The sequence below is a fragment of the Lichenostomus cassidix genome, chromosome 3, assembly GCF_008360975.1.
Source record: "Lichenostomus cassidix isolate B80296 chromosome 3, HeHo_3.0, whole genome shotgun sequence".
In the NCBI taxonomy this organism is placed as follows: Eukaryota; Metazoa; Chordata; class Aves; order Passeriformes; family Meliphagidae; genus Lichenostomus; species Lichenostomus cassidix.
The window spans coordinates 43,926,053-43,939,449 of record NC_139483.1 but is presented as its reverse complement, the minus strand read 5'-3'; the positions used below and the strand labels follow the sequence as shown (position 1 = coordinate 43,939,449).

The following is a 13,397-nucleotide window of genomic DNA, read 5'->3' as shown; positions in this document are numbered from 1 at the left end:
CTACTCAGTCCCTAGATGAAACAGAGCACTGCACACGTTCTTTCTTAGGAAATTTCAGTCATTTTCCACTGTTGCCTTTGATACTAGCATTTAGCTGGTTCAGGAGAGACAGGTATACTTAGATTGGTCACTGATCTCATGAAGAACAGAAACTCTCATTTTGGGATTCTTGCACTAAAAAGTTGGGTATTTATTGCAGAGTAATCTCACACACTTAATGAATACTAATAGAGAAGTAGCAGTAAATCCAGTAAGTGCACACAGTTACTCCTTCTTAGGCACAAAAAAGCTGCTTATTGTTCTGACTCAAGTCAGCGTGAGATTCTGTTCATATTACTCAACCATTACATTACTGCTAACTTACCTGTTATATAACAAGAATACCTATTATATAAACATAGCATTCAAGAGATTACACAACACAAAAAGCAAACCAGCACAAGGAGACCACTTATAAGCACAGCAGTCTTAATGATTTCTAATGTAAAGAAATGTAACCGAGGACTGAAAAGACCTCACTTTGCAGGATTCTTTGCTCTAGAAAACTGAGGTCATGCTGAATCCAGTTTATAGCAACAATCTCTCAATAAATTGCTATACTTTCTTCTCCTGCATGAAATGAAACACTGTTATTTAATGAAAAAATTGATGCTTCTCCAGGAAGATAATAGTGCTTCAGATTCATGCACAAAATTACCTCCTGTCTTAAAACTTCTTTTAACAGTTACTTCAAACAAATATGGAGCTGTCTATATAAGTACCTGCCCTGTGACATACAAATATAAATGCAAAGGAAAACTTTGTATATTTTTCATAGAGACTACATACAGAGACAAAATATCAGTTCTATTGATCAGCAAGTACATATTTAGTCATTTTAGTATCATCACTCTTGACTTTCAGAGACTTACTAAAAAGAAAAATATTGACATTGACAACAACATGACCTTGTGTTCATCTACAAACCATTGTTTTCAAGATTATTCTCCTCTAATATCTATATAATCATATGCAAGAGACACAAGCAGATTGGTAATGCATTTCTACAGCAGCCATCAAAATTTGCAGCAGAAATAGATAACAATTTAGTGAACACCATCCCTCTGTGTTGGTATAGCTGCAGCTCTGTGACTTCTGCTAGTGCTGACATGTAATAGGTGCTGAGAGCACAGCAAACTACTCTGCAAACAGCCAACAGCCACGTAATGACCACACTCAGAACTTTGCTTTATCTTTCTTGTGCGCATCTCAGAAGACCTGTGAGTACAGAGCACTGCACATCACTGCAGCTCCCATCAGTGTTATTAAGCCAAGGATAAAAGTGTCCAGTTACACACAGAAAACATCAGTAATTGTTTCCAGAAAATACCAGATTACCACCAAACCTGGTATGTCTCGTTGGTCAGTGAGTCCTAAAAAACTCTACTTCAGCTCACATCTAGTGCAGAAAACAGTCCAGAACTAGTGCAAATATTCCACCTGAGACTCTACAAAGCTCTCTTCAGTCTGCCCTCTTCCCAACAGAATACTTGAGCTCACATTTTCTAATCATTATGCAGAGAAGCTGGTTCATTCTCCCATGTTCTCTGGGTGTGATCTCTGTATTAGCTCACATCTGTTGGGAATCAACAGAAAGAAACTGTTGCTCTACTTCACACATATGGCCAAACACAGTTATCACTGTACATTCTGGGGTTTGGACTGTGATTTTTGACATTATGCCTGCATATGCCTGGTTCTTGATTTTTTTCCTGTAAATTTCCTTGCTCTTGGCTTCAGTATTTACAAAGTAAGGGAAGAGGGGTTTAGAAGCACATAACTTATTACTCTGGTACCACCTCTTCTCTCAGATGTGCTGCTCAGTCTCTTGAACAAATTCTCACTGGCAGAGTGGACTCTGGATCATCCATGGGACTGCTCCCAGACTTCACTGTCCAAATACCATTTTCAGTCTCAGTGCCTGGCATTTCATGGGACTGACTACTCTATATTAAAGTTTGGTTTCTCGAGGCATTCCCAGAAATATCAGAGGCATGCTTATCTCCTGCCATCTTTCTTGAGTGATGGCTTTATGGTTAATGCCTACTTCTCTTTTACCTGTGTAACTCCTGTGCCTACAGTCACTCTTCCTCAAAAGTTTACAGGATTAGAGCTGGAGCATAGCATTCAAATTAATATCTGAGGCATGTGTGGAACATGCAATTACATAACAAATCAAATTAATTGCACTGCAAAGAACATTAATTGCTCTACTATGATTTATTTGTAAATAATTGCTAATCAATTAATTAATTAATTTCTATTAGGAATAATAATGATTCTTACAGGATTTAAGTAATTCCTATATCCTTCATATTCCAGACTGCTATTTCTTGTTCACCAAGGCTCAATAATATTCTATCTTCAGCTTAAAGATCTGTTACAGGGTATTTTAGCTCAGGCCACACACAACAGTTTCATTATTTCCAGAGAAAACCAGCATACATCCAAGTCATTTGAAGACCTTTTCACAAGCTCACCTACAACAGCCAGGAATACTCAAAAAGCCTTTTTGTTCTGAAGAAGTGATCAAGCTCTATACGCCACATTATGAGATTCTCAAATTAAACCCTTTTAGCTCTACACTGACTCATAGCACGTTGAAATTGTTGTGAATTTACAACTCTGGCAAGCTTCAGTGCAAACTGCATTTGTTTATAATTTCTCAAAAAACAGACCATTCCTGTAGCAAAGGAGGAAAATTCAACATAAGGAATTATTCGTGCTATAAGCATGGGACACTCATGAAACCTGTGGTACTGTAGGAATAAAGTAGCATTTTGCAAGACGGAAAAAGCATGAGTATTTAATAACTTACCCCTTCTGCCTTTTCTTCTGTGTTAGCCAGCATCTCCTGGAGGGCCCGTACTGACAGAGACTGCTCCAGCACAAAGGTGCAAATGGACAAATCAGGTGGAACATTCTAGGTAAAAGAGAACCATGAGATAACATTAGTAACACATGTGCTGAATAGCACTTTCCAGTGCCTCTACTTTGCCTCACCACCCATGAATATGAAAGATCTACTGTATCTCTGAGGATATGAAAACCAGCCACATATTGGGCTGCAACAGCTAAGTCTGAGCCAGTGAAGGGAAACAGCTCTTGCCCTTTGCTCAGCATGCCCAAGCTCACACATGGGGTGCCAGGTCCCCTCTCAAAAAGAAGCAAACTCTCAATAAAAGAAGAAACCAACAAATTTCATCATCATTTCATCACAAAGCTCAGCAGAGGATCACCATGAATGCCAGGGCTAGTGCTCTCCCCTGCGTGCCTGCGGAGAGGAGAGAGGGATCTTACAGCTCTCTTTAGAAGTCTGGTGGTGATTACATGGAAAATGGAGGCAAACTCTTCTTGGACGTGCTTCTTGAAAGGAATAGGAACAGCAATACAAGTTGCACAAAGAAAATTAGAGAAGAAAATTGAAAGTAGAAAGGCTCCTAAGCAAAGCAATGATAGGTCTGCTTGGACATTAGTACATGGAATATGTGTCTCAGATACTATGCTCAGATGGTGAGGAAAATCAAATTCAGTCTTTAGGCTACTGTAGTTATCCAGACCTCATCCTTATCATGAGGGTCAAGATGAATATTTATAGCAGAAATACTGGACACTGAGTACGGAGGCCAAGCCAGCAGCTTCACTATACTTGGGCTCTACATTGCAGGGCACTATACTTCCCCGTAGTCTGCTCTAAATGGGATAAAACTAAAGAGTCTTGTAAAAATTAATATTTAACTTGTCGTGATTGAAAGAAAATCATTGAACTATTGAAAAGTTAATTTTCCAGACTATCATAAAAATTAATACAAAATTGAAAGAGGTTTGTAATAGCAATGTCTAACTCACAAAGTAGCAAAGTAAAATTAGATTTTATGTGGGGATCTTTTCTTCTGTTAATAGAATATGCAACTCCTACACACCTTTACTTACCTCCAGATATTCTTTCATATTCCTTCTCTATTTTCTTTCCATGTTAGTTGCATATTTTATTTTTGTTGCAACTTTTACTAACTGTTGGGATTCAGTTTTTTATACCATGATGCTTTTGCTGCTAAAGCTGTAAAACTGCACACTTACTCAAACTGTGTACAATGTGAAGAGGCCACTTACAAGTCTAAATTGTAAAATGTAGTTGCAAAATCTCTTTTTTTCCCCAAAGAAGTTAGTATACTCAGAATACCTCACACTCTTAGTAGCTTATTATATTGCTGTTCATCCCTCCTAAATACAGCAATTCAGGTCTGTTTAATATGTAATAGATCTCTCAGGATTTTCCAATGTGAGGGCAATTTTCCACTCTAGAAAGCCTCACAGAAATGAAGTGCCTCAGAATGCAGCCATTCTGCCCAGTGAAGACTGACAAACAGTAGTATGAGCAAAACAGAAAAGATGCTCCATACAGTGTTGCCTGAAATGAGCCAAGGCTACCTTTTCTGCATCTATAAATAAAGTCTCCTTAGAAATATTCCTACTCTATTACTGTTATTTAAAGTAGGATTTTTGCTGGCAGAACGTCTCACACATACAATTTTGAACCTATCAATTTTTTTTACTATTCAACCTATCCTACAGGTTATATACTTACAAATATTGAAAATCCTGCATCATTTCAAACATCGATCAAATCAACGTAACTAGGACACCTCTTCTTCACCCATTTCAATCTCCTTTATGTACATGACAACCATAAGCACTTTTGTCCCCCCTATTAAAACTGAGGTATGAAGTCCCAATGATCATTTGACAGCTACACTCATTGCAGGTGAGTAAGGCACACTTTTTGCTGCCAGAGAGTAAAAAAAGGAGAACTGTGTGAGATTGTTTTGCTTTAATTAAGTAAAGGAAGTACTATGTTCTTACAGTCTAGCAAAATGTTAGAGCCAGTTTTTTTTTCATGAGACAAAAGGGAGAGGACATTACCCCACCTCATCTTTGTTGCATGAATGCCTGGGTACTTGGTGGTCCTCATGGAGAAATGATTTTCCCTTAAGAGCTGAGGAAAGATGCACCTGCTGATGCTGGCAGTGAGCATGTGAATTAGACCTTCCTCTCTGGCAGTGCCTCACCCAGCTCTGCTCTATGGAAGATCCAACAGACACAACTGCATCAATCCCAGCATGCACAACAATCAAAGCATGGAAAATCATGGGACAGATGCAGACCTGCCAAGGTATTTAGCTCAGTTACAGCTCTGCTTACCCCTGCACACTCCATTTCAATGCTGATGCTTTTAACACTACACATTAAAGGATGAGGCTTTGGGATGGCATGCAGACACATTCTGACCTTTCCTCTTTCAAATAGCCCCCTCAAAAACAGTAATTCCAGGTAATTTTAAAACCCTCATTTAAACATACCAGAAATTATTCACAGTGTCTTTTCCACCTCTTCAAAGCATAAAATAACACTCAGGAAAGAAAAACAGAGTCTTTACCAGACCTCTGATTATCTATCTTTATTATCTCTCATATTATCTCACACACAGATGGAGGATGGCATATGAAAAATAAAGGTATTCTATGGCAGCCCAACATTCTCTCTTAAACATAACTTCATACAAAATACATAGAAGATTTTAGTACCCGGCCTGGAGAGCTACTCCACATTCTAATGGCTGCAAGGAAAACCAGTACCAATTAGTTTTCAATACCAGGCTTTTTTGAGGACAGGTGAAATGTGTAGGTAGGTATTTCAGTGACTGCTTTGCTACATTATGAACACACTATTAAATAATAAATTATTTTAATGAAAATATTGTGCTACATGTCTAATCACCCATCAATACACTTTTAATACGGACCAAAACTACCAGGAAATTTCCAACAGTTTAATGGTAATAATACATCTCTATTTTGATAACAGAACACAAACTATAACCCCAAAAACTGATCAGTGCTCAAAAGCAGAGGTCTCATCAGATATAAATAACCATACTGGCAATCTTCAACCTTCTTTTCCACCACTTTTCATCCTTATTTATCTTTTCTGCACTAACTTTCTAAATGAAGACATAGAAAATTAATTCATATTCCAAAAGGAGGTTATGGATTGTTATGTGACAGAGTATATAATGTCTTTGGACAGTCCAGGGAATCTGTATCACTTCCCTTCAAATGATCAGTGGAAAATTCTGATAATCAATGGCAATATTCAAAACTATTTATTTTCAACAGTTTATTTCAACAACTTATTTTTGACACATTTGCAAAATCAATCACACTTTAATGGGTTTGAATATAAAATACACCCAGTGACTTAAAAAGTAAATAGTAGTAACTCCAGTTTATCTCAGTATTAATTAAAGCATTATATATTTGGCTGCCAGTTCATGTTTAGATTTGTCTTCTTGTCAATTTTTCTTTCTAGAAATTCTACTCAGTCATAATTATAGCCTATTATGCAAGTAGTTTGATTTTAAAAATGTTATTACACAAATAAACTAGAAATTGTATATTGTACTTCAAAAGAAGATTCAGTACTGATGGTGAAAAACAATAGATTACTATTGGTTTTTTTATTGTTCCTTCATCACCACTTGTAACAGCCAATCAGCAAAATTAGACAAGTTAAAATAAATGTAATGGTCATCTGGAATTCTTAAGGCATATCCATTACTGAAGTAGCTACTAGATTATTTAGAAAATTGGTGAATTCTTTATTCTTCCTGTCATTTTAAACTAAATTTATTGTGTACACTAGTTTTCTGTAGTAATATTTGCATATTAAACTATGCTTTACTCTGTGGGAGGCAGATTTGCAAATTAGATAATCATACCCTTTATTAAACAGGTGTTTTGAGTAAAGCTCTTGAAATATATTTAAAAATATCCCTAACTATTCCAACCCACATGTGAATCATGGGTACTGGATGTATTCATTATGCTTTATTTCAGTTTCTAGAGAATTTCTGTTTACAAGCATGCCACACTCAAATGAAAGCAAGAGGCTGAGATGCAAAACTCAGTGCTGTTGTCATAACTCTGACGATCACACAGTGCTAACAAGCCACTGCAATGTAATACGCTGTATATAATCTTGTGAATGTAAACTGAACTTCTGCCTCTCATAAATATTAGTACAAGGCTGAAGAATAATAAATTGCATCAGCAAACAGAATTCTGTCTCTTAAGAATAAGCAGCTTCACCTCAGCCTTCCTTCTCTTCCTAGATATCTGAAAGCTTCTTAGTTATCTTCCTAAGCTCATGGTTATTTTTATTACTTTTCTAACCAAATTCCCAATAAAATGGACTTGTATGTATTTAGTTTTTAACTGTATACTAAATATTCACACAGCAGTGCCTAAACAATCACCTAATTAGGCAGCCTGATGTCAAAAAATGAGATGTGGGTGTTCATAACTTTTCTTAACGCTAGCACATTTACTAGATGCCTAACTTTGAGAATCCAAGTAGGAGGACTCAGAAAATTCATTTTAGTACAGAATTTAATCAAATCAAAACATCTGCAGTCTTATTTGTGGGAGTAGCCTGAAAGAAACTTAACCCATCAGCTATTTTCAAGTTACATTTAAATTTATACATCTCCCTCTTTCTGGCAGCCCTTTCTACTTAAATGAGATTCTGTCTGGTGACAGTGATGAAACACACTCAATATTACCAAGGAAAAACATCTATTTCTAGGACTCTACATAGAAGGCATAGCTTTCCTTGTTTTCAATCTTGTCATTGAAACAATGCTACCAGAACAGAAATACATGGGTCTGACAAGTCCCGTCAGCCAAATAGAATGAACCATATTCATCAAATCCCAAAGCAGAAAAGACAGAGAATGAATTATGAGCCTTACAGTTTCAGTTCTGTAGAGAGGAATGTCAAGTGACATTGTCCTCCCTGCAGAACTCCTCCAGGAACAGTGTCAAGTCCCTGTGTGTTTACCATGAGCAGACTGTGAAGGTTGCCTGGACGCCTCCTACAGAAAGTTTGCTTATCAGCTGCTTATGACTATTTCAGTCTGAAACCATCACTTCTGTACTAGGCTTTTATAGGACATTCCATCCCAACCAGTGGTCTCCATCAAAAGCAGAGAAGTTCTCAGGATTCAAAACTTTTTATGTTACTTTATCTAAAATCTGTAATGCCCTTATGTTTTTGGAAGAGCAGCTTGGCAAGGGAGTGGGTTTCTCCCACAAGTACACTTTTTCTAGGAAAAACTTCAAAAACCTGGTCAAGGTCTACTTCCTGAAAAATGCCATTTTTCACATTGTGAACAGTTTCTTATTAACAATTGAAAGGTCTAAAGAGTCCTTTTCTCACAGGACAACTGTTTCAGGAGATAAAACTTAGAAACTGACAGGAGAATAAAATCAGAACAGGGCCCAGAATTAATTAAAAAAAAAAAAAAAAAGTTGGGGGGAAGGGAAAAGGAGACAAACACAGGGAAAAACTAGTGGTGTAACTGAGGTCAGATCCAAATACATTGAAATCATTCCATTTTCAAATCTTGAAACACAGAACAGCTCCATGTCCTCAGTGGTTTTCTTGAAATGCGTGGGTTGCCTATGCCACTACATGCTGATCTCCTTCCTTGCTAATCTGACCTAAACAACTGTTTTAATTGTTTTTAAAATGTTCTTTCTGGTCACACACACAAAGTTTCCCCATTTTGTCCAGATTTCGGAGTGCAGAACTCTCTCACAAGTGAAGATCTAGATTTGATAAACCCAGCAGTGAAAAAAATCTTGAGCATACTTTCTATTAATGTATCAAATAGTCATAACAGCAGTATTCCTCTGATTATAAGGAGCTACTACTTTTTATCCCCTATGAGTTTGCACAGCAGTGAAGACCAAAATCCTTCCCCACTTTCATTTTCAGATAGTGAATGTTGTCTGCTGGTCACTGTGTAACAGAGCTCATTGGCAAAGAAAATTTTGTGTGCCTGAAACTTAAACTTGAAGGCGTAGAAGGAAACTGCTTCCTGGGGTTTTTCCTTCTCACAATCTCCTTTAAAAATCCATAAGAAATCTACTTCTGCTTATGATGTTCTTACTTAAGTACAATTATAGTATTTTTCTTTATGATCAAAACAGTTCCAAAGTTTCATCTTACAATTTTTCACTTTTTGCTCTTTGGAAATAGCTTTGATCCTGAAATCTATCAAAGGTCTTGAGGCCATTATTAACTGGGCAGACTGTCTTAATTGCCTGGAAGTTGTAATTGCTGGGATGGTGTTTCTGTACAGATTAAGGGCTGCATACATTCCATCTTTAAATGGATAAGAGGCTTTTTCCTCTTATCCTCCATCTCTTCCCTCTAGTCTCCTTTCTAACCTAAGGACATAAGTCCCACATATCTACATTACTGAAAGCTGTTTCCTTTTTATCTCTTTTTTGAAAATTTAAAACTCTTAGCAACAGATAAAAGTGATACTGGGAAAGAAGCCATACAACTACATTGCAGCATTGATGGATAAACTTGGTCAATCAGCTCAACTCCCATTACAACATATGCTGCTGTAGCCAGAAGCTTAGATGAACATAATTAATAGTGCATCAACCTAATGCAGTGAAAATGTGCTAATTTTTAAGGTAATTAGGAAAATTCCATGCTGATTAATAAAATAGAAAGAGCTTATAGGATCAACAGGGCTACAGGGGTCTAGGCACACATCCAAATTAACAAAACATGGCTTGTTTATCTCCGTATTGATCCTGAAAATTCTATCTTATTATGCTAATCTTACGTGTATTATTCAGAGTTTTAATGTTCGCCTTTATTCTTAGAGGTTATGTTGTATTTGTAGCCACTGCAACAAGCAATGGAAGAATCTAGGATATTATCAGTTGGGGTGGTACTGTTGCTTTAGAACCTGGAAGGAAGCAGCTACACTTTGATTCTTGCAGCATTAGAAAGATGACTTTTATAAAACATTATTTTTTCCCTCTCTGAAAAGCATAGCAGATACACAAAATTAAAATCTTCCTAACCCATGATCAGATTTAATATAAAGTGTACACATTACAACAATAATATTTTAAAGTAGCAACCCCGTAACATTTCAGGATCAAATAAATAGAGCAAACATGCACACATTTTGTGCCTGTAATAAGTGACATGGCCTGACCTGTGTCAGCGGAAGTCTTGCCTCTGCATAATCATAAAAAAACAACTATTAGCTGAGATTCTCTTACTGTTAAATGTATTCCATATCTGAAATCTTCACAGTAGAATGACAACATGTAAAAATGACATCCAAATAAACATAAATACTAATCCTTCCTAATACTAACTCTTATGAGCAATTTATCTAGGTTGCAGTGAAACACTATGTCTATGAGAAGCAAAGTCTGCTTATTTATCTCATAAACTACCAACTATAAAACATAACAGACACCAAATTTTAACTTTTAAGGATTTTGTTGTAAGTTTTCTATTTTATGTTGTTGAAATCAGTGGTCAACCTGTGTAACTAGGAAAATCAAATATTGCTGAATGGGGCACTGGGAGTTTATGCTCTGAGTCACTCCTGACTTGCCCTTAAATGAAGGAAAGGAGATGCATCATCAGCTCTCTCCTGGGCAAGACAGTTTAAAAGTAGCAAAGCATACACAACTGTCAAAATCCTTTGTGGCAAGATGCAACACACTTAGGCACTTGCAGTACTACGCTGCATATTAGCAGTCAATATTTTCTTTACACGTTTGTAAAATAAATCAGTTGTTACAACTAAAATGAATAATGTATACCTCTGCTTGGAGGCAATTCTCAGTTATGTGCTTAATTCAATTTTAAAAAATTATTCAAAACAAATTAAATGCAACCACTCACAGAATTTTCAGTTTATCCCACCATCTTAACAAAGTCTAAACATGCATTATTCAAACTTAGGTGTGCCGGTCCTGACTGCCTGGTAAAAATTTAATTAATTATAAAGCCACTTTATGAAGATTAATGTTATACCATATCTCACTTCTTTAATTCATTTTGTCCCTCTTGGTATATGTCTTTAAAAGTAGTAAATTCATTCTGATTCAGGCTGGATGTGACGATCTCCAAATTATTTTGCACCCCAGACTACTTTGATCTGATATACTTGATTTAAAACAATAATTATATTTTAAAAAATATGTTACCTTAAAAGATATATACACCCACCTTTGTAATTTAAAGCAAATTAATTAGAATTATATGTTGAAAGTTTTTCAGTCAAAAACAAATCTACCATTAACTATGAAATTCTTGTAGTCTTAGAGAAACTCTAGCAGACAGCTTGTGTCAGGGACAGAAAGATTTGAAGAGTCCTAAAAGCAAGGACTGTCTGCCAGGACACTTTCCAGGGATTTAAGAACTTTTACTGACAAGGTTCCACTGCTGATAAAAAGTGCAATAATACTTTCAGGCATAAATATCTGTTTGAAAAAAAGCTCACCATGTACACTCAGAAACTGTGGCTTATCTATCAATGTCTAAATAGTTAAAGCTCCTGCTTGCCTGTGCATGGCACTATGTTTGAACATCCAATGCATGATGTGAAAAATAAACACTTGCTTTACTATACACCCCTATCAACTACAAAATCAAAAAGAATAATTGCCAGAGTAATTTGTTCAGCTTCTAAAACATTTAAATTTTGCTCGTTGTTGGTCTAGTGTGTCGAAATATTGCTACTAAGCTGTTAAGATAAAACCAACTGCTGCTTTAAATGATTTCTTTGCTTATTATTCAGTAACACACAGAACAAAAAGCTTCCACAAAGTACTGTCTAGACCAAAATACCCACATGCATTTCCCACCTGCCTCAGAAGTGAATTATGCAAGAGGCAATAAAGCAAGAGGCTTAAAAATTCAGAGATGGTAAAGGGATGGTAAAGAGAGTCTCAAGGACCTGAAAAATCTGTGGACTTTTACTTTTTTCCTGCTACCCCTGAATACAAGCTCAGGGGGTACTATAACAAGGAGGGAGTATATCAAGTTCACAGATATCACTTTTATATGAGACTATGGCATTCATTTAGATAATTGACCAACCTGGAATCTCCTCCTTTACCATAGTCAAGATCTTCCTTTTCAAAATTTGACATTCTGGCATCAGATAATACGATAATAACTACAGACTTTTTCAGATACCTAATATGCATGTATTATTTTCTAGATGGCTTTAATTTTAATTTGCCAATATCTAAAATTCATCTAACCAGGCAAAGATGTTCCACTCCCCTACTAAGATGCTTGTCTATGCTGGGGGTTTAATGTAACATTTCAAATGTCTCTGATATTGGGTTATTTTCTAAAAAACAGACAAACAACAAAAAAAAACCCCACACACTGTTAAGTTTTTTGACATAACCAAAATTCTTTTTAATTAACTCTCCTAAGTAACTTGCCTTTTCTATAGAAAAAAAAAATTCTAGTAAGAATTATGTCAACAGCTACATGTATCACCAACTTGATAAATTAGCCAGAAACATCCAAAATGAAAAGGAATTCTTTCACCACTTTGAGCTAACAAAGACTTACATAGTCATTAAACTATACGCATTCTTGCAAATGTATCAGCCCAGAGGCTTAATTTATTGTTAGTGTAGTTCTGACCAAATCAAATACAGCATTCAAAGCTTATTAAGCTTTATTCTGACAACAGCTAATCACACTAGGCATGTTTCTTATTTAAAAATAAGACCACATTGCAATTTGACTTCATTTTTATGGACCTTTTTATTTACATATACTTAATCAACTTACATACAGAAAGTGAAATTCTGTATTACTGGACTTTCTAATTTATTGAAATAATGGGCACTCAAACACTTTCTTGAAAGTCAGTTCATATTTCATATTGCACTTATCAGAGTATTTGTTTGTTTTCTGGGACCTCTGTCCAACCTTCTCATGCAAGTCCTGTGCTAGCCCTGTTTCTTTTTCTCTCACAGTACTCAAAACATCACAGTTTTGCAATTTTCCTTCATCTAGAAATAACTTGTCCATGCTGTTTCTTTTAAAGCTCAACACACATCTTGGCACTTTAAAGCATCTTAAACTAATTCATCCTACATTATCTAAAGCCATTTGAACACCTGTTGATTTTGATTCACATTTCTGTCAACTATTGCCTTACCACCAGCTGTAAACGTGATACTGTGCAATGCAACTGGTCAATACTCAGAGAAACACCAATAAAAACTGAAATTCATAACTTCCTGTTACTAAAAGACATTTAGATGTGAGATAGAAGTAGAGTTTGCAGTATTGTTAAGGGAAGATTGTATCAGACCTTTGAAATCACCCTGGTGACATTAGTTTCTTGTTCTTTTTCAATAGCGTGTAAAAAGTCAGTGCTCATGAAAAGGCAACCTTTTTGTGGATGGCATCTTTTTAAATATGTCAAGAGAAGAGTA

General features: G+C 36.0%; 1 protein-coding gene across 12 annotated transcripts in view; it reads right to left on the bottom strand.

The window, feature by feature from the left end:
* The window catches only part of RYR2 (ryanodine receptor 2), a 383,225-nt gene that overhangs the window by 265,205 nt on the left and 104,623 nt on the right, over positions 1-13,397 (bottom strand). For all 12 annotated transcript variants that reach the window (XM_085055535.1, XM_085055538.1, XM_085055530.1 and 9 more), the window contains exon 3: positions 2,858-2,962. In XM_085055535.1, coding sequence (XP_084911661.1) covers positions 2,858-2,962 — 105 coding nt within the window. The remainder of the gene's footprint in view (positions 1-2,857; positions 2,963-13,397) is intronic.